The 21,762-nt window shown below is 43.4% G+C and overlaps 1 protein-coding gene across 1 annotated transcript in view; it reads right to left on the reverse strand.

Annotated features, from left to right (window-relative positions):
• Positions 1-17,800, reverse strand: part of LOC117368653 (vomeronasal type-2 receptor 26-like) — a 33,713-nt gene extending 15,913 nt beyond the window's left edge. The window contains exons 1-3 of the mRNA XM_033962380.1: positions 17,652-17,800; positions 9,533-9,821; positions 527-754 (exon numbers count right to left, since the gene is read on the reverse strand). Of these exons, the coding sequence (XP_033818271.1) occupies positions 527-754; positions 9,533-9,821; positions 17,652-17,800 (666 nt within the window). The remainder of the gene's footprint in view (positions 1-526; positions 755-9,532; positions 9,822-17,651) is intronic.
• Between the last annotated feature and the right edge of the window lie 3,962 nt (positions 17,801-21,762).

The following is a 21,762-nucleotide window of genomic DNA, read 5'->3' on the forward strand; positions in this document are numbered from 1 at the left end:
CTGCACTAGATTATCTAACCCTATTGATTTTATTTGCTTACTTGGTTGTTTGTCCAACATTGGATCCATAACAGCATTAAAGTCCCCAGCTACTATTAAATTAGAAGAAGCCAGTGGTAAAATTAACTGTTGAAAAGTCCTAAAAAATTCCACTTGGTTCTATTAATTTTCAACATTACAGTTTTTCTTCTTCCTTGTTGTACCTATTTTTCTGTAACCGCATTGAACCAAAAGGCATTTTGCGGTATATAAATAAAGGACTCCTTTTACAAAGATGCACTAGGGCCTTAACGCGTGCAATAGCACGCGTTATATTCTGTAGCGCACTAGCCACTACCATCTCTTTTTCAGGAGACGGTAGATTTTGTGTGTGCGCTAATAACCCTAGTGCACCTTCGTAAAAGGAGCCCAAAGTCTTATGTTATGTTATGTCTTATATTCAAGTATATACAGTATTCTTTTGACCATTTTACGACAAAATTCACGATACCTACTTGGATCAGCATTCTCATCACTTAAATCTGACCTGGGTGAATGAACTCTCCCACACGATGGCCTTCTCATCAATGATGAAATCCTGCCCTGGGGGAGCATGAGGGTTATAATGTCCAACAATTTCATATTTCCATGTCTTATCAGGCATAAAGAGCAAGTTCAGAATATCATATCCAATGGCAAGGTCTCCTTTCTCATCCATGTACATATCTTCCCCCAATCCGTTCTTAAAGTGGAGGTTCCTCAGATAACGATGGAGCTAAAGAGCGAGGTGTAATTTTTCATTAGTGCTAGGTTACACAAGTAATTTCAAGCATACATAAAAAGAAAACAACTTATTTTCTTTACAATTATAGGGAGAACAAATTTCAAAGCCATTTCTGGAGCAATACAATATGAAACACAGAAACACTCCATCCAACTGCTCTTGGTCTGGCCCTTCTGTCCAATTTAAGAACCCATTTTGGCCCACGAGTCAAAAGGTTTGCCCACCCCTGCCCCTATCTGTCACTGCTTCTCTCCCTCCCACCAGATGAAGGGATGAAGCCTCAAAAGTTTATTCGGCATTCACATTATTTTGCTGTGAAGGGAGAGTCAGTACAGAATCACTTTCATTCTCTTCTCCCCACCAAGGACCAGCTCAATCATCAGGAAAGACCAGGTGATCGTTAAAGGTGGCAGCTTTTGAGGGGAAGCAAAAAGCAGAAAGCCCTAAGAACTCAGAGAGCCATCAGCATAATTGTCTTACCTGCAGGGAGAGCAGGCAGACCCATACATACAAAGGAAAATGCATTCTTTGAAAATACGATGCACAACTATGCATTTTTACAGGGTTGGGGATGGTGTTCAGAGAATCATGATTGTTCAATTTAATTATCAAAATTGGGGGGGGGGGGGGGAGAGAAAGGGGTGTGTAAGACTAAGGTTCACTTAGAGAGCCAAGTAACATACGTTGGCCCTGTTCTGACCACAGGGCCTGAGAATCTGTATGTTAAAGGAAAGATTTATAAATATAAAGAGTTTTACCTCATGCAAAATTGTAATTTCTTTAATAAGACATTAACTATTTTTTCTGCGGCCCTCCAAATACCCTATTTTTTTTCTGCGGCCATCACAGTTAAAGTTTAACATCTTTCCTTTCTCAGAACTGACACATTTCAATCACTATATTGAAAATAAAATATTTTCCCTACCTTTGTTGTCTGCTGACTTAATTTTTCTGTGCTTACACCTTAAATGGGGAAACACTAGCTAGGACTTCAGAAGAACGGGACTTGGGAGTAATCGTCAGTGCAGATATGAAGGCTGCCAAACAAGTGGAGCAGGCCTCATCCAAGGCAAGGCAAATGTTGGGATGTATCAATAGAGGCTTCATCAGCCGCAAACCTGAAGTCATAATGCCGCTTTACAGAACCATGGTGAGACCTCACCTGGAATACTGTGTGCAATTTTGGAGACCACACTACCAAAAAGATGTGCTTCGAGCTGAATCTGTCCAGCGAATGGCCACTAGAATGGTCTCCGGACTCAAGAGTCTCTCATACGAAGAAAGACTGGGCAAACTACAGCTATACACACTTGAGGAGCGTAGAGAAAGGGGAGACATGATTGAGACATTTAAGTACATCACAGGTCGTGTCGAGGTGGAAAGCGATATATTCTTCCCCAGGGGACCCTCGGTCACAAGGGGGCACCCGCTCAAACTCAGAGGAGGGAAATTTAATGGTGACACCAGGAAGTATTTCTTCACAGAAAGGGTTGTAGATCACTGGAACAAACTTCCAGTGCAGGTGGTCAAGGCCACCAGCGTGCTAGACTTTAAGAATAAATGGGACATCCACGTGGGATCCCTATGGGGGTCGAGCTAAGGATCTGGGTCATTAGCACTCAGACTTGATGGGGTGGGTCAGAAGAGTGGGCAGACTTGATGGGCTGTAGCCCTTTTCTGCCGTCATCTTTCTATGTTTCTATGTTTCCAGGGCCTACTTGTCCTTTGACTGTTTTTCTCTCCGTCTTCACGTTCTGCCTTGCATTCATCTTTGGCATTAACTTGACATTCAATTTTTCTCTTTTTTCTGCTTTCTTCGAATGACAATACAGCACAACATAGCATAAAAAGGGATATAAAATAAGGACGGCCAATGATGAGGCACCACATAAAGCTTCTCGCAATGAGATAGTACTTTTGCGGTGGAGTGGTGGGGCTGAGGCTTCCTTTTGAAAGTGGATTACTATGTAGAGTCCAGGTTGGAGCACATTTATATAAATGATACTTGTGCATACAAAACAATCTCATAAGGAGATGTGCATCTAGTTTGCTTTTAAATCCTAGAATGGTGGATTCCGCAATAACCTCCTCTGGGAGAGCATTCCAGGTGTCCACCACTCATTGCGTGAAGCAGAACTTCCTGATATTTGTCCTGGACTTGTCCCCCCTTAGCTTCAGTCCTTGTCCTCTTGTCCGTGTCACATTGGATATTGTAAATAATTGTTTTTCCTGCTCTATTTTGTCGATTCCTTTTAGTATTTTGAAAGTCTCGATCATATCCTCTGGCAGTCTCCTTTTCTCAAGGGAGAACAATCCCAATCTCTTAAGTTGTTCCTCGTATTCCAAGTTCTCCATACCTTTTATTAGCTTCGTTGCTCGTCTCTGCACCCTCTCCAGCAGTTTTATATCCTTCTTTAGGTTGGGAGACCAATGTTGGACACAGTATTCCAAGTGTGGTCTGACCATTGCTCTATAAAGCGGCATTATAACTTTCTCCGATCTACTCGTGATTCCTTTCTTTATCATGCCTAACATTCTATTTGCTTTCTTTGCCGCTGCCGCGCATTGTGCCGATGGTTTCAGGGTCCTATCTATCAGTACACCCAGGTCCTTTTCTTGATCGCTCTTACCCAAAGTTGCACCTGACATTCTATACTCGTGTTCCTTGTTCTTTCTGCCTAAATGCATTACATTGCACTTTTCCACTTTAAACTTCATCTGCCATTTTTTTGCCCATTTCTCTAACTGACACAAGTCACTCTGGAGTTTCTCGCTATCCTTCTGCGATCTGATTGCCCGGCATAGCTTTGTGTCATCTGCAAACTTGATGATCTCACTGGATGTTCCTTCATCTAGGTCATTGATGAAAATATTAAATAAGATGGGCCCAAGTACCGAGCCCTGGGGCACACCGTTAGTCACTTTCTCCCAGTCTGAGAACTTCCCATTTATACCCACTCTCTGCTTTCTGTTCTCCAGCCATTTGCCTATTCATCTTAGTATATCTCCCTCTATTCCATGGCTTTGTAGTTTCCTGAGAAGTCTTTCATGTGGAACCTTATCAAACGCTTTCTGGAAGTCCAAGTATATTATGTCTACTGGTTCTCCACTATCAATTTGTTTGTTCACAGTCTCAAAAAATTGAAGTAAATTCGTCAAACATGATTTCACTTTCCTGAAGCCATGTTGACTGGCTCTCATCAGGTCGTGTGTATCCAAGTGCCGGACTATGCTATCTTTAATCAGTGCTTCAACCATCTTTCCAGGGACAGACGTAAGACTCACAGGTCTATAGTTGCCCGGTTCTCCTCTTGATCCTTTTTTGAAAATTGACGTGACGTTCACTATCTTCCAATCGTCCGGTATCTGTCCAGTTCTAATTGACAGGTTGGCAAGTTTTTGCAATAGCTCTCCGATTTCAACCTTCAGTTCTTTTAAGATTCTCGGGTGAATTCCATCAGGTCCAGGGGATTTGTCACTTTTAAGATTGTCGATCTGGTAGTATATCTGGTCCAAGTCCACTTCAACTATGGTAAGGCTGTCCTCTATTACTCCTTTGAACACTTTCACTGCTTCTGGTATTATTGCGGTGTCCTCCTTCGTAAAGACAGACGCAAAGAAGGAATTTAGTCTGTCTGCAATTTGTTTGTCTTCCTTGATGTACCCTTTTCTTCCCTGGTCATCCAGCAGTCCCACCGCCTATTTTGCAGGTTTTTTTCCTTTTACGTATCAAAAGAAGGGCTTGAAATTTTTGGCCTCTTGCGCTATTTTCTCCTCATAGTCCTTATGGCATCCCTCTCCGCCTTCTCCCTTCTCCCTTCCCTGCTCCCCTTGTCCAGCAGTACCCCTTCTTCCTTCCTTCTTCCCCTCTTCCCCTTGTCCAGCTGTACCTGGTGCACACTGGACAGGAAGAGAAGCTCTGGCATCGGTAACAGCTTTGCAGCCGCATCATATGCCAGGACTCCTGCCTTTGCGTATCTGCCAGATACGCGAAGGCAGGAGTCCCAGCATACAATGCAGCTGCAGGAAGTTGCTAGTCAACTGACACTGACGCCGGAGCTTCTCTTCCTGCCCAGTGTGCGAGATTGCGCAGGCATCAGCTGACTTGCAACTGCCTGCTGCCGTTGCGTATGCTGGGACTCCTGCCTTCGCGTATCCAACAGATACGCGAAGGCAGGAGTCCCGGCATATGCGACGGCAGCAGGCAGTTGCCCAGATTGTGGGATCGAGTTGCCCAGTTGCAGTTGTCCAGATTGCGAGTTCAGGTACTAGACCGCAGGCCGCAAAATAGCAGCCGGGGGGCTGCGAAATTTGAAAACGCTGGTGTACAGTTACCATATAGCTCCTTTTTCTGCAGCCCTATCTGCATGGTCAACTTTCAGAGCAACCTTATCTCCTTCAGTGAAAGCTTCCCTCTCACTCTGTTCCAAAGTATACCAATCTTTTTTTTTAAATATAGAATTCTTCTAACAAATAATAATGTTACCTTCCATGGCAAGTAATCCAAAAATTCCCTATTTTCTCGACTCCATGTGGTGCTGATTCTTGAGCCAGACGTGATCATGTCATGCAGTGCGTGTGCCACGGCATACACAGCATTGTACACACTATAGCTGCTCTCAGAGCGTGTGGTATGACAGTGATTGCCGAATTTAATTTTTTCCCAAGGGGTGAAAACCTTTGTAAGGTTACAATCTCTTTTGATATTCTTTGGGCATTGACCGTCACACAGGCCCAACCACCAATTCAAACCAAAGTAATTATCTGTAAGGCTAACAGATGTCATCTCACGGATAAACTTTAAAAAGTTTTGCATATCGCTCCTGTGCGCTGTGAAAATCAAGGTGTTGTTCTTAAGCAAGACATCGGTTCGAATTAATTTTATCTTATCTATTGCAATGACAACCTTACAAGAAAACATCAGAAATGCTTGCTTCAGTACATCCTCTATTTTAAATGCAAATTTTTCATTGGAGTAGAGAATATTCACAGTAGATGATTCTTTAACTAGTTCCCCTAATTGCTCAGTTAGCACACTTATGCTTCTCGTTTGATGAGGGATGGTTTTATGGAATGCGACACAACCTCCATTCCCCTCAATCTCTTCTCTCAGGATCTGAACAGCCCTCACACTGCGGTCATCATCGGCTGAAATGATGCCGACCCAGTTCCAGCCGAAACGCTTCAGTAGCTTGCCTATCCCAGCGCAGAGATGCAACTCATTGGGGACAGTCCGGTAGAAATAAGGAAACCTATCGGTGTCACTCATATAAAGATTCTGTGAGGTGTAGCTGATCTGTTGTGAAGAAAATAATGAACATGTCACCATCTTTGTCACATAAGATTTGAGAGAACCTTTTGAGAAGCTAAGGTAAAATATATCTAGAGATGCCACTGAGAGCCATCCTACAACACCTAAGAAATTTCACTAGAGGATCTGTGCATTTAATAGACCAAACTCTGTCACTCAATGCCTACAGAAAAAAAGCATCAGATACTATTAGAGATTCTCATTTCCCATTAAATAAGAATAACATTGGGCCCGATATTCTGCCACTGGGAGGCAGCCCGGATAACACCCATGGTTGGCGTTGACTGTGGATATTCAGTGCCAGGTCATTTCTGGTGACCGGGATTGAATACAGTAGCAAAGCAAGGGAAGGAGATGCCCCAGACAGTGGTACCCCTGCCCTCCTCTCTGCCCCTTGCTCCTTCTGCACCCTGAAGCCACACCCTCCCTTCCCACTCCATACCTCGCGCTGGCTTTCCATCTGACGTCCCTTCCTGGCTTCACGACCCGGAAGTGATTTCAGATGGAGCCAGGCTGGCATGAGTAGCAGGCTAGAGTAGTTGCTCATGCTGGCGATGATTTTCAGGAAAGGAGTGGCACAAGCAATGCGTCAGGATGCGGAAGGAGCAAAGGGGTTGGTCTGCCACCCTTACAATGCCAAGAAATATTTACGACTGACCAATTGAGTATAGAGCAGCGAAAGTTAGGACTGCTATTTACGCACTCCGATTTGGCTGCTATACTTAGCCGCTCATAGCCAAAATTCTATAAAGGACTCCTATGTTAGGCTCCTACATTAACCCCCTTACAGAGTATTAACAAGCCCATAATTAGAAAATAAATTTAATTGGCTGATAGGCACCTGTCCGATTCTATAAAAGGTAGGTGATTATCGCCCAAATGGACATGTTTTGGGGTGGAGACAGAGATCGGCGCCATGAGGTGCAATTCTAAAACGAGCATAGGTGCCTCCAACATAGGCAAATAAAACTCTTGCCTACACTGGAGGCGCCTAAGTTTTGTGATAGATTTCCTAAGGCGCGATTCTGTAAATGGAAGCTAAGTATGATTAACACGCAGCCGGCACCGTTTTTGTAGGCACCAGCCGATTTAGGCATCGTTAATGGAATCCGGGCCATATAACCCACATTTAGTGGAATCATCACAAATTTAAAAAAAAAAAATCAAACAAAACCTGGGGCTCCTTTTACTAAACTGTTGCGAAGTGCTCGCATGTGCTTACCACAACTTACACGGGCTTATATGGTCAAAGCTGAATGTGTGCACGCAAACTGCGCACTAGGAAAAAAATTTGCGATGTTTCTTTGAGGGGTGTGCTCGAGTGCAGAAAGCGGGTGTCAGTTAGAGCAGCCACATTACCGTGAGCAATTTTTTTAAAAAACTGTACAACAGGACGTAAGCGTGTAGCTTAACTGTTAGATAACTACTACTATAAATCACTTACTGTACACAGTGCTGTATATTTTGACATTTAATAGATGATCCCTGCTAACTTGGACAGACAGACATGACATATAGAGTTGGGGATGAAGACTGAGTGTGTTTCTTTTTCCACCAGTTTAGTTTGGCGTGAATCTGTAATAGGGAGCAAATTCTCAAAATGCTGCCATTAGGCGGCAGTAAGCACCCTAACACTGACTAACTTAATTGTTTTAATTGCTTCAATTGGAACAGTAATTGACTGCACTGATTAAAAACCAATTAAAGTATTGGTAAAAAAAAAAATATGGAGGTGCCTCCTTTGTCCCAACTCAAGAGTCGCCTAAGGCACCTACAGCTAACATCAGAAGTGGCCTTTGGTACCCTTAGGCCCTTTGTAGATGTGATTCTTGTGGAAGATAGGCCCTGGAAATGTAGGCCTTTAAAATCCTGGCCTACATTTCTGGCATCTACATTTCACATTGCCATGAGTCTCCAAATTGTGCCGTTTCTTGATTGATACGTGATTGGTGGCCATTTTGTAGGTGTCTGCTGATAACGGCGCTGTTTGCAGAATCCAGCCCTAGCTGCCTATGTGTGATTGACAAGAGGTAGGTGCCTATCATTTCAGATGTCATTTACAGAATATCTCGCTTTATGCTTCTCTGACTAAGCATTAGGATACAGATTCCCTGTGACTAGACTCTTCTTTCATAGGGCAGACCGTGCTTGAGATTGACAGACTCGACTTCAGTCTCTCTCCTCCATATTTTTCTCCTCTTGCATAGCAACAGGGGATAGGTGTGGATCAGACTGCTATATCGCCTCCATATTCCTCTTTCCTTATAACCTTGTAAAGGGATCTAAGACTCTAGTGGGTCCCGAGGTGGGGTAACTCACTCTCTGTTGCTCTGTTTTCTTTGCCTTCCAAAAAGCTCAAGTTCAAATCCAATTGAGCCACTTCCTCAGAGCAGACCATCACCCATTCAGAAGTGACCATTTTAGGAGCAGGAGTCAGAATTATCCTCCAAAGAAAAAAAACATTTTGGCAACTTGCTACACTTGACTTAATTTTGAGGAAGAGTAATGGTGTATAGAGAAAGATTAAGAATTTTCTCTCAGTTTCTGGAATCTTCTAAAGATTTAATAGCAAAACGGGCTACCCTGTTGGTTAGATTTAAATCAGAAATAGAAAAGCAACTTATCCTTAAATTGTACTTTGTGAACAACAATTGAAGATTTTTCCTGATGTGTCCAGACAGACGCAATCTACGAGGAAACAGTTCCTACTGCTCAAGCCTAGAGTTTTGGCAGTGGGAGCAGGTTTCTTCCTAAAATTTCCGTGTAAGTGTCTCATAACTTATGGAAATTATAAATTTGTTTTTGCTGATCCATCACAATTGGAGATTTTTTTGGAAGATAAATCTGTGTTGAAAGTTTCAGATACTAATTTAGTAGTACCTGAAGAGAATTAGTGACAAATAAAGAAGGCCTTATTTTGCCTGCTACTGATAAGTAAATTGATATACTTAGTTTAACTTCCAGCAATATCTGGCTCCAATGATATGGACTTGGATGTTGTAAATGTTTACTTTCTATACTTGTTTTTATGATTTTTCTTAATTTTCCTGATTTTTTTGTTATTTATGTAACAAATATCAATAAAATATAACAAAAAGAAAAGAATTTTCATGACCAGTGGGTAGGGTTACCATATTGTGGTCCATAAAACACTGTTCTGCCCCAGCCCTGCCCAGTTCTTCCTCCAGCCATGCCCGATTCCGCCCCCAGGCCCGACCCCACAAAACCTCCTCTCTTCTTTCTTGCCAAGCTCTGGTCACGTCTGGACAGCCTGGAGCATGCATGGGTGTGTGTGATGTCATCTGCACATGCTCAGAGGCCATCCAGATGCGGCCGGAGCTCATCGGGGCTTTCCAAAACCCAGACAATTGCTGGGTTTTGGAAAGGCCTTTTGGGCCTGGATAGTCCATTAAAAAGAGGAAATGTCTGGGTTTTTCCTGGACATCTGGTAACCGTACCTGTGGGTAGTGATATATCTGGAACGTGTTGTAGAATCGATGCGATTCCTCAGCTGGAAAATTTTCAATGACAGCAGCCACTGTGCCAGATGAATTGCATTTGAAATTTGCGAACAATGAAGCTCCTCCCAAAATATTCAAAGTTCTAAAATATATAGGGATTCTGAACCCAAAAGACTCTTCAATATGGAGCCCCAGTGTGATGTTGGGTAAGAGCTCTGAACTGTTGTTAATTTCCTCCACTGCAAACACAAAGGCCAAGAAGTTAAACGTATTTTCTGGAATATACCTGAAATGACATTAACAGCACAATTTTATAACACATCAACTAGAAACATTCACAAAAATTCACTTATGTTATAAAGAAAACATAGCTGCTGATATACTTATGTAAAGAGGAGGGACATTTTCGATATGACGTCCAAATCAGAGTTTGGACATTTATCCAAAATGCTCGTTTATCAAAGCGAGTTTCCCCATAGAAAATAATGGAAACTCGCTTTGATATGTTCCCACCCCCCCATCTCCCCGGCTCCAACCGGCACCCCCCCCCCACCCCTCACGCGAACAACTTAAACTTTCCTCCCCCCCCCCCCCCCGTCTAGTGCAGGCACAGATCGTGTGCCTAGAAGATCTTACGGCTTACGGCTTCTGCCTGCCTGCCTTGAGCATGCATCTGCGCATGCTCAAGGACTTCTAATTCTCCCTCTCGCCGAAATTTTAAAAAATAATAATATGCCCAAAGGAAAAACACACGCAACAAGCCATTGGGATGTCGGAAGGGCCAGCAATTGTAGTAGACGGGCCACACAGACATTTTAGCAGACCAGTGGGGCACCTTAGGGGGCACCACAATGAACTTCTCATAAGGAAATGCAGGGAACTTTGGAAAAAAAAGATTGTTAAAAATCCAAGAAAGATGCTGACAAGATTTTCATACATAAAATTGCTTAAAAAAAACACCAAACTTCCCAAACACATTAAAAAAATGGTGAATTTAGGATTTTGAAGGTGGGGGAACACAAGGAAAGACCCAGAAACCTTCAAAATCCTATTTTTTAGACCCCTTCCCAGTGGCATAGTGAGAGTGAGAGGCACCATGGCAGTGGCACCCCTCCCCCACCCCTCACCTCCACATGATCCTTCCCTGCCCCCTCCTGCTGCGTGCACACCGCTTCATAGACAACAACGCGGAAGACAAAGGTGCGCGCCGACAACTGAGCGCAAGACGGAGGCGCGCGCCGAAGAAAATTACTGTTTTTAGGGGCTCCGACGGGGGGTTTTGTTGGGGAGCACCCCCAGTTTACTTAATACAAATCGCGCCGGCTTTGTGGGGGGTTTGGGGGGTTGTAACCCCCCACATTTTACTGTAAACTTAACTTATTCCCTAAAAACAGGGAAAAAGTGAAGTTTTCAGTAAAATGTGGGGGGTTACAACCCCCCAAACACCCCCCACAATGCCCCCACAACGCGGCGCGATCTGAGCCCTAAAAACAGTAATTTTCTTTGGCGCGCGCCTCCGCGCTGCGCTCAATTGTCTGCTCGCGCCTTTGTCCCGGCGCGCTTTTGACCTGACACCGTGCACACCGCTTCTCTTTCCTCGTACCTCTGTAACGTTCCTGGCACAAGCAGCAACCCCTAGCCCTAGACACAGATCCAGGAAGTGACAACAGATGAGTTACTCTTTGGGTTGTGACCAGGTATTAGTGACCTGGATTGGCCACCTGGCTGAATGGACCATTGGTCTGACCCAGTAAGGCTATTCTTATGTTCTTATAGTTGTTGATCTGATGATTTTTTTAAGTTTGTGTCTATACTCTCCTCTTTCATTTATACAACATTTATACAACATTTATACAAGCACAACTTAAATAGAAGGAAAGCCACAATGCTACTTACCATGCTATTTTAAATGTTGCTTGAACGTTCAATAGGAAAGCGTTTTCATGAACACCGTACTCTTGAACAAACCCTCCAATTATGATGTCCCCATCTCTGTAGTAGTTGTGTTTCGAAATATTTATATACGGCTGTGGACATGGGCACTCAGTAGTCTTCCAGATCTTAATATAAAGTATTACCAAAGTCAGAAGAGGATGCGCTCCCATCTGTCGACGTAAGAAACAGCTGTTCTTCCTGCTCTGTAACTCTGGTTAACTTATTGGCATGGTAGGGGACACTGCACAGACACCCCCTCCTTTTTGAATCTTTGCAATATTACATTATATTAGTGATTTCTATTCCGCTTGTGCCTTGCGGTTCTAAGCGGATTACAAGTTAGAGGACTGGACATTTCCAGTAGCATTGCAGTACATGTAATCAAGAGAGTGTCCAGTTACAATTATTAGTGGCAGAAAAGATTGTGTATTAACCAAGCACTTTCAAACTGGACGCAAGAAGACTTGTCAACGGAGACAGATCACTTTACAGAGGGACCACAGAAGTGATGTGGATATGAGCTCTGATCCGAGCGAGTATCCTGCAGCTGTGTGGTCACCGTGTGATCTTTATAGGACTCCGCTCCTGAAAGGTTCAGCCTCAAGGGATGTCTTCTGCTGATCTGTGCATTTAATATTAAATATAGGTTGTTTTTATAAATATGACCTTTCAGAAGTTTTGTTATCATTAATTGCTAATTTAAAAGTAGTGCTTGTGAGGAGTGTAATAATACCAATCAGAGGAACTGTGCATTTGGTTTATAACCCATAGAAAATTGAAAAAAAGTAGAAAATATGCTTGTGTGATTAGAATCTACCAGATATACGATCCCTTGTAGATAAGTCCATTTCTTACCATGTTGAAAGGGAACTGTGCTGTGCTTTCTCTCTTGGGTTTCATTTAATATTGTTCTTCTTTTTTTTCTTTTGACAGGTCACGACAAAAAACTGCATGGTATTAGCCGATCTCTTCTTGCCCTTTTCATGCCAGCGAATGAAGTTCCTTCTTTATTCTAAGGACAGACATTGCAAACTGCCTAGAAAGTCTTCGGATTGGGCAGAATGTCAAAAATTAGATAAACTTGAAACTCCAAAATACGACTAAATCCAATAAAGATTACTACTACTATTTATTACAGTATTTCTGTAGCGTTTACAGATGCATGATGCGCTGTTCATTAAACATAAGAACATAAGCAGTGCCTCCGCTGGGTCAGACCTGAGGTCCATCGAGCCCAGCAGTCCGCTCACGCGGTGGCCCAACAGGTCCAGGACCTGTGCAGTAATCCTCTATCTATACCCCTCTAGCCCCTTTTCTAGCAGGAAATTGTCCAATCCTTTCTTGAACCCCCAGTACCTTACTCTGCCCTATTACTTCCTCTGGAAGCCCATTCCAGGTGTCCACCACACGTTGGGTAAAGAAGAACTTCCTAGCATTCGTTTTGAATCTGTCCCCTTTCAACTTTTCCGAATGCCCTCTTGTTCTTTTATTTTTTGAAAGTTTGAAGAATCTGTCCCTCTCTACTCTTTCTATGCCCTTCATGATCTTGTAAGTCTCTATCATATCCCCTCTAAGTCTCCTCTTCTCCAGGGAAAAAAGCCCTAGTTTCTCCAATCTCTCAGCATACCTTTTATCAGACGTGTCACCAGGGCCGGATTCCACTTATGAGGGCTATTCCACTTATGAGGCCCTTTCACCTCCCATTTTTAAGTTTGTAAATTACATGAGAGATAATAAAATTCATCATTACTCTGATATATATCAATATGTTAAATGAAACATGTTGTTATTGGTACTAACCTTTATAAAAAATGTGACACGGATCTTGAGGCCCTAGGCTGAAGCCTAGTTAGCCTATAGGAAAATCCGGCCCTGCATGTCGCCCTCCTCTGAACCCTCTCGAGTATCGCCATATCCTTCTTAAGGTACGGCGACCAATATTGGACGCAGTACTCCAGATGCGTACGCACCATCGCCCGATACAACGGCAGGATAACTTCTTTCATTCTGGTAGTGATATCCTTCTTGATTGTACCTAGCATTCTATTCGCTCTCTTAGCGGCCGCTGCGCACTGTGCCGTCGGGAGATGTTTGAGTATTAATAACGCACCTGTTCCTACTTATATAGCATCAGAAATTCCTCCCCCTTCTGATTCTCTCCTAGTTGTGATACATGATTTGTGATTTGTTTTATCTTGTTTGTTTTGTTTTCTGGGTTGTTGGGTTTTTGTTTTTTTTTGTTTTTTTACCAAACTATATTAAGCAGTTAATCTCTGAATTAACATGTACTTCACAGCACGGTAACTTAAGAACATACGAATAGCCGTACTGGGTCAGTCCATTGGTCTATCTAGCCAGGTGTCTTGTTTCCACAGTGGCCAATTCAGGTCACAAGAACCTGATAGAATTCAATTGGGGTAATCTGGAGCTGTGGGTTCAGGCCCATTCTGTTCCTTGTGACTTTGGGCGCGTTGCTTGGTCCCTAATTGTCTAAGTCAGGGGTGCCCAATAGGTCGATCGCAATCAACCGGTAGCTCGCCAAGGCAAAGTGAGTCGATCATCCAGGACTCTCTTTGCCTTGGCGATCTATCGGGCCGATTAATCTTCCTCTCCCCGACGTCAATTCTGCCGTCGGAGAGGAAGTTCGGGCCAGCCAATCGCTGCCTGGCTGGGCGGAACTTCCTCTCCGACGGCAGAATTGACGTCGGGGAGAGGAAGATTGATCGGCCCGAAGCAGAGAGAGCATGGGGCGGCGTTAGCGTCGGCTTTGGGGCCTGTTATCCATTGGTGGCATTTGGGTCCTGTTCCCCGATGGCAGCGGCAGTGGCAGTGGCTTGGGGAAGGGCAGGGAGAAAGAAAGAAAGGGGCGCAGGCAGGGAGACAGAAGGAAAGAAGAGAAACAGAAAAAAAAGAAAGGGGGCATGAAGAGAGAAAGAAAGAAAGGGCAGGGAGAGAGGAAGAAAAAGTTGGGGGAGGGAATGAGGTTTGGAGGAGAGGAAGCATACAGGCTGAAAGAAAGATTGGATGCACAGTCAGAAGAAGAAAGTGCAACCAGAGACTCATTAAATCACCAGACAAGGTAGGAAAAATGATTTTATTTTAAATTTAGTGATCAAAATGTGTCTGAATTTATATCTGCTGTCTATATTTTACAATATGGTCCCCTTTTACTAAACCGCAATAGTGGATTTTAGTGCAGGGAGCCTATGAGCGTCGAGAGCAGCGCTGGGCATTCAGCGCAGCTCCCTGCGCTAAAAAATGCTATTGTGGTTTAGTAAAAAGGGAGGGGGTGGGTATTTGTCTATTTTTGTATGGTTGTTACTGAGGTGACAGTGCATAGAGTCATCTGCTTTGACCTCTTTGGAAAAAACCCCGGAATAGGAATGACAATTAACAATTCTATGCGTACAGTGTGCGTTGTGTTTTTTAAAAACTTTTATTGTTGGTAGATCATTTTGACTTGGTCATTTTAAAAGTAGCTCGCGAGTCAAAAAAGTGTGGGCACCCCTGGTCTAAGTATATTAGATTGTGAGCCTGAACAAATAAATTCATGTAAATCGTTCTGAGCTCCCCTGGGAGAATGATATAGGAAACTGAATGAATAAATAAATTAGAGGTTTGGTGGTGGAGTGCATGAATAGGGTAACTTTAGAAGGAAGGCCGCTTGAACCATTGCAACAATAGTAGAAAAAAATAGCAAACTGTGACAAGAAATTAGAGAGGGAAGAGAAAATGCACAGATTTCTTATAGGAAGGAAAAAAAAAACATGTGACTGAAAGGAGAGGAAAGTTCCAGAGAGAAAATACAAATCCTGAAGCACTTGAACCTGTGTAAATATGCATTTAAAAAAAAAATCCCACAAACTCTGACAAGAAATTAGCCAGAAAGGGAAGAATAAAATATTCTGTTTTTGTGAAGGAAAGAAATCCCAGAAAGACATGTTATCCAGGTCTTAGGTGTGACTGAAAGGAGAGGAAGGTTTCGCAGGGAGAAAATAGAAATCCTGAACCACTTGGGGCTCCTTTCACGAAACTGCGTTAACGGCTTTATTGCACGCACCATTTTAGCGTGTGCTAACTCCCGCACGAGCCGAAAAACTACCGCCTGCTCAAGAGGAGGCGATAGCGACTAGCGCGGCCGGCACATTACCGCACGCTATTTACGCACGTTAAACCGCTCATCCAGACAGAGGAGAACCCAGTCCCCTTTCTCCTACCCCCCCTTTTAAAGGAACTAAACGCAAAAAGATGTACGACAACTTACTAGCAACACATGCAGCTAAATTGGACCCCTCCATCACCAACCTACTGACAGCTTCAACTGACCTCAAAGCTTTCCGAAAAGAAATCAAAACCATACTATTCAAGAAATTCATCCAAATGTCCTAACCCCCATTATTTTCCCCTCTCTCTCCCTCTTAGTATCCTCCCTTCAAAATTGTTTTAGACCTAACGCCTTTAATTTTACTCCTCTTCCTGAAAACGACCAGCTATCATTTTGATGTATTAGGCCCAACGTCTTTAATTGTATTTCTCTTCCTGGAAATGTCCAGTTATCTTTTTGATGTAATCCGCTTAGAACTGTAAGGTACAGGCGGAATAGAAGTCATTAATGTAATGTAATGTAATGTAGAAACATAGAAAAAGCGGCAGAAAAGGGCTATAGCCCACCAAGTCTGCCCATTCCAAGTATCCCCTCCCCTGAATTTACTCCCTTAAAGATCCCATGTGAGTATCCCATTTTCTCTTATAATCCGTCACGCTGTTGGCCTTTATCCCCTGGAGTGGGAGTCTGTTCCAATGATCCACTACTCTTTCGGTGAAGAAGTACTTCCTAGAGTCGCCATGAAACTTCCCTCCCCTGATTTTCAGCGGATGCCCTCTGGTGGTCGAGGGTCCCATGAGCCAGAAGATATCATCTTCTGACTCGATGCGTCCCGTGATGTACTTATACGTTTCAATCATATCTCCCCGTTCTCTTCTTTCCTCAAGTGAGTACAGCCGCAATTTTTTTAATCTTTCTTCATACGTGAGATCCTTGAGCCCCAAGACCATCCTGGTGGCCGTTCGCTGAACCGACTCGATCCTCAGCACGTCCTTTCGGTAGTGTGGTCTCCAAAACGCGGCTTCGTAATAGGAGCCCTTGAAGTTTTGCAGACATTTTTTTTAAAAGCCCTACATAGCACGGCTTTGCCTCTCAGTGTCAGGACTGAGAAACCCAAGAGCCGTTCCTAGACCTAGACACCATAAGTCAGAAATGGTCTGCAGAGAAATGATTGCCTAATAGAAGGCTGTGTTATGTTACGCTTGCTTTAAGGCAGGGGTGTCCAACCTGCGGCCCCGTGAAGTATTTTGTGCGGCCCCGGTCGAGGGCAATGCAGTGTTTTTCTCTGCTGCCCCCGGGTGTTTACCGTCTTGCTGGCTCCCTCCTCTGTCTTGCTGCAGCGTTTGCGCGTCTGTGCGGCCCCAGAAACATTTTTTTGGGCCAATGCGGCCCAGGGAAGCCAAAAGGTTGGACACCCCTGCTATAAGGTGTATTAAAACTTGTAACGGTCATTTCAGGACAAACACGAAAAGAGGAGACGCTCCTCTGACTGATTTGGAAATGTCTTAAGATCTTCCAGTAAAAGACTCCTCCCGAAGAAGCTATTAAGGCGAAACACAGGACTGAGTTGAGGAGTATTTGAAAATTACACAGCAGCATATTTGCACCCTTGCACGGATTGGACCTCCCATGTGCAGTTGAAATTAATATTAATAATAATAATAACTTTAGTTTTAACTACCGCAATACCACAAGCAGTTCAGAGCGGTTTACAGAGGAAGAGATTGTATATAGAATTAAACATCTACCCCCTAATTTTATAAACTTGTATATACAATTTGACACACAGAGCCATATTCTATAAAAGACGCCAACATTAGGCATCCTACTCGCGGCTGTCTAGAAATGCGTAAGTTTGGGATCCACGCTGATTTTATTTAATTGGCTTAGTCGGCATGAGAATTGACAATGGTAGTTTTCAACCAGGACCTCAGCATTGAGCTGGCGTTAGTTTTTCCGTGTAGCGCGGGGGATTTGCGCATGCTAATATTCTGCACGCACCTTAGTAAAAGGAGCCCCTAGTTGGATCAGCGTTCCCATCACTTAAATATGACTTGAGTGAGTGAACTCTCCCACACAATAGCCTTCTCATGAATGATGGAATTCTGCCCTGAGGAAGCGTGAGAGTTATAATGTCCAACAATTTCATATTTCCACGTCTTATCAGGCATAAAGAGCAAGTGCATAATATCATATCCAATGGCAAGGTCTCCATTCTCATCCATGTACATCTCTTCCCCCAGTCCGTTCTTAAAATGGAGGTTCCTCAGATAACGATGGAGCTAAAGAGCGAGGTGTAAATTTTCATTAGTGCCAGGTTCCAAAGTAATTTCAAGCAGACATAAAAAGAAAACAACTTCTTGTCTTTACAATTACAGGGAGAACAAATTTCTGGAGCACTCTGTGGTCTGAGTCACAACATCTGTTGGGATTCCCTTCAGTGAAGTCTATTGTCAAATCCACAATTCACTCAAAGGTTTTTAGTGTAGCGGGTCCACAAATGTGGAATACTCTACCTAATAATATTCAACAGATCGCAGTGTTTTTATCTTTTCACAAGTCATTGAACATTAGAATAGCCTTACTGCAGGGGTGTCCAATGTCGGTCCTCGAGGGCCGCAATCCAGTCGGGTTTTCAGGATTTCCCCAATGAATAGGCATTGAAAGCAGTGCATGCACATAGATCTCATGCATATTCATTGGGGAAATCCTGAAAACCCGACTGGATTGCGGCCCTCGAGGACCGACATTGGACACCCCTGCCTTACTGGATCATACCAGTGGTGGCATAGTGATTAGAGCTACAGCCTCAGCACCCTGATGTAGGGGGGGGGGGGAAGGGATTCAAATCCCATGCTGCTCTTTCTGACCCTGGGCAAGTTGCTGAATTCTCCATTGACCCATGTACATTACATACAGTAGATTATACGCCCACTGTGGCAGATAGGGAAAATACTTGAATACCTGATTGTAAACTGGCTAGATAACCTTGATAGGCAGTATATAAATACCTAAATTAAATAAATAAAAGGACCCCCTTAGTCAATAAAAAAATAAATTATCTGAATAAAAAAGCTGGATTACCAAGACATGGAAAGGCCCCGTTCTACTCTGAATATCTTGTAACCGAGTGTAAAATATTATAATTTAAGCAAATTCTTGAAAATTATAGGCAGGGGCATATGTATCACTACTACTACTATTTATCATTTCTAGAGCACTGAAAGGCGTATGCAATGCTGTACATTTAACATTTAATAGATGGTCCCTTCTCTGAAGAGCTTACAATCCAATCTGGACCGACAAACAGGGTATATAGGGTTTGGGGAGTTTCTTGCAGAGAGAACTGTAGGAAATAGTTACCTTACAGTTAGTGGCAGTTAGAGAAGTTGAAAGCAGCCTCGAGAAATCGGGCTTTTAGCTTGGATTTGAATAATGCTGCAGACGTAGCTTGATGTATTGACTCAGGCAGTCTGTTCCAGGCATACAGTGTAGCAAGATAGAAGGGGTGGAGTCTGGAGATGGCAGAAGAGGAGAAGGGTACGGATAAGAGGGATTTACCCGATGAAAGGAGTTGATAGGGGGAGGAGCGTAGGGGGAGATAAGTGAGGAGAAATAATGAGGGTCGGGCGGCAGAGGAACATAAGAAAGGCAGATAATCTACGATGAATCAGGGGTAGAAGAAAGAACAGACCAAACAAGTATATGGAGTATAAGGCACATGTTACATTCTTTTTGCTCCTTATATTCATTTGGTCTGCTCTTTGTTCTATCCGAGATAATGGGGGGTTGATGAGTGAATGCACTTGTAAGTCAGTAAGAGGAGTTTCAATGGGGAGCCAATGAAGTGACTTGAGGAGAGGAGTAATGTGAGTATGGAAGCTCTGGCGGAATATAAGTCATGTAGCAGAATTTTGAATGGATTGAAGGGGAGAGAGATGGTTTAGTGGAAGACCTGAGGGAGGCAAGATGCAGTAGTCTAAGCGAGAAGTGATGAGACTATGGATTAAGGTTTCAGTAGTGTGCTTGGAAAGGAGAGGTCAGATTATTGTAATATAGAGGAAGAGGTGACCGGCTTTAGCGGCTTGTTGAATATGTGCGGAGAAGGAGAGGATCCCAAGTTTGCAAGTTGATGAGACTGGGAGGAGGAGAGTGTTTTCCATCAAAATAGAGAACAACCTTACCTCCCCTCTTAGGAATCTGAGCTCCCTCCAACTCTTCCGTAAACATCTGAAAACCTGGTTATTCTCAAAAATGTAACTCCTTCTCCCTCTCTGGTTATTCTAGTCCTCTAAAATTTCTCTTCATTTTGCCTCTTCCCTCCACTGGAGTTCCTTTCTACCCTAACTCTTGTTAACCGTGTCGAGCTTTACGAATGTAGAGATGATGCGGTATACAAACCTAAGGTTTAGATTAGATTAGATTAGGGGGTTGGAGAGGGTGGTTGGACAGAAAGATAAGCTCAGTCTTACCCATATTCAGTTTTATTTATTTTTTTTTAAAATCTTTATTCATTTTTAAACCAGCACAAAGTGCAACATATTATCAATCAATTAACACAATAGACAGCATTCAATTCCTTCAAATGATACAATAAATACACGTCCTATAATCGTTTCCCTCGACCCTGAAAAAAGTTTTCTTGTGTGAAAAATGCATGTCGGGAGAGGTGAAGACCGGACGTTATTACTATAAGCCAAAGCTAAGTGATTGCCTGATTGTTTTAAGAAAAATTCAGCTAAAAATTTTTGACAAAAATTAATAAGAATAATAAAGGTTGGACCGACGAAGAGTAAAACAGTCGGAGGTTTATACCCTGATGGTGGTCTGAAGGGCCTTACAATTCATTATGATATGAGTATTTAATATAATCAGTGTGAGAGTGTTTACCATAGTTGAAGAATGTTTACTATACTATGGAGTGTGAGTCCTTAATGTGAAATCAACTTACTCGATCACAGTACATGATCACATAGAATCTACACATGTGCAGACTTCCTCCCTGCCCGGGCAGACAGTGGGGGCGGGGCTAGGGCAGGCTTGGGGGCAGGATTAGGGCGGAGATGAGCGTAACTAGGCGAGCCTGGGGGCAGGGCTAGGGGGTCCGGATTTTCCGAAAGGAAAATCTTGCAACCCTATTCCCCAAGCTACTACATGGGCTTCTTATTCTGTAAATCGCCTTGAACCTGCTCTGGAAAAGTGTGATTAAGAAATCTTGACTACATTAGATTAGATTAGAATATGTTTACTGCTGTAATTGTCTAATGCCTGTGTTTGGCTTCTTCTTGCTGTACACCGCTTTGAGTGAATTTCTTCAAAAATAAATCTTTAACAAATAAATTAATATTGGAAACAAGGATTTGCTGTCAACTGCGCAACTGTGCTAGGCCTGCCAGTGCTGGGGTAACCCCGTTCAATATATTTTGCTGTCAGATGTTTAGCTTGATCAACATATTCCTCCGCAGAGCGACATACACGCCTGTATCTGCCCGGTACTTGGGACCTGGATTGGCCACTGTGGAAACAGTACACAGGGCTTGATGGACCTTCAGTCTGTTCCAGTACATAGAAACATAGAAATAGACGGCAGATAAGGGCCACGGCCCATCTAGTCTGCCCACCCCAATGACCCCCCTACCTATCTCTGTGTATAGATCCCACATGTCTATCCCATTTGGCCTTAAAATCAGGCACGCTGCTGGCCTCAATAACCTGAAGTGGAAGACCATTCCAGCGATCAACCACCCTTTCAGTGAAGAAGAACTTCCTAATGTCACCGCCCCTGATTTTCCACGGATGCCCCCTTGTTGCCGCGGGACCCTTGAAAAAGAAGATATCTTCTTCCACCTCGATGCGGCTCATGAGATACTTAATCATGTCTCCCCTCTCTCTGCGTTCCTCGAGTGAGTAGAGCTGTAACTTCCCTAGCCGCTCCTCATATGGGAGATCCTTGAGTCACGAGACCATCTGGGTGGCCAGTACGGCAGCTCTTATCACGCAGAGCAGTGATGGTATTTAAATTCTGCCATTCCCGTCCTGCTCTCTAACCATTAGGACTGAAGGAGTCTGGGACTGGTTTTCCCGAGTGTTGAACTAAGTTTTCTCTTTAATAAAATGCTGAATTATGTTTAGCTGCAAACCTAACTTATCTCATGTTCTAGCCTGCCTGCACTGGGTGTTTTAGCTT

Source organism: Geotrypetes seraphini, chromosome 10, assembly GCF_902459505.1.
Source record: "Geotrypetes seraphini chromosome 10, aGeoSer1.1, whole genome shotgun sequence".
Taxonomy (NCBI): Eukaryota; Metazoa; Chordata; class Amphibia; order Gymnophiona; family Dermophiidae; genus Geotrypetes; species Geotrypetes seraphini.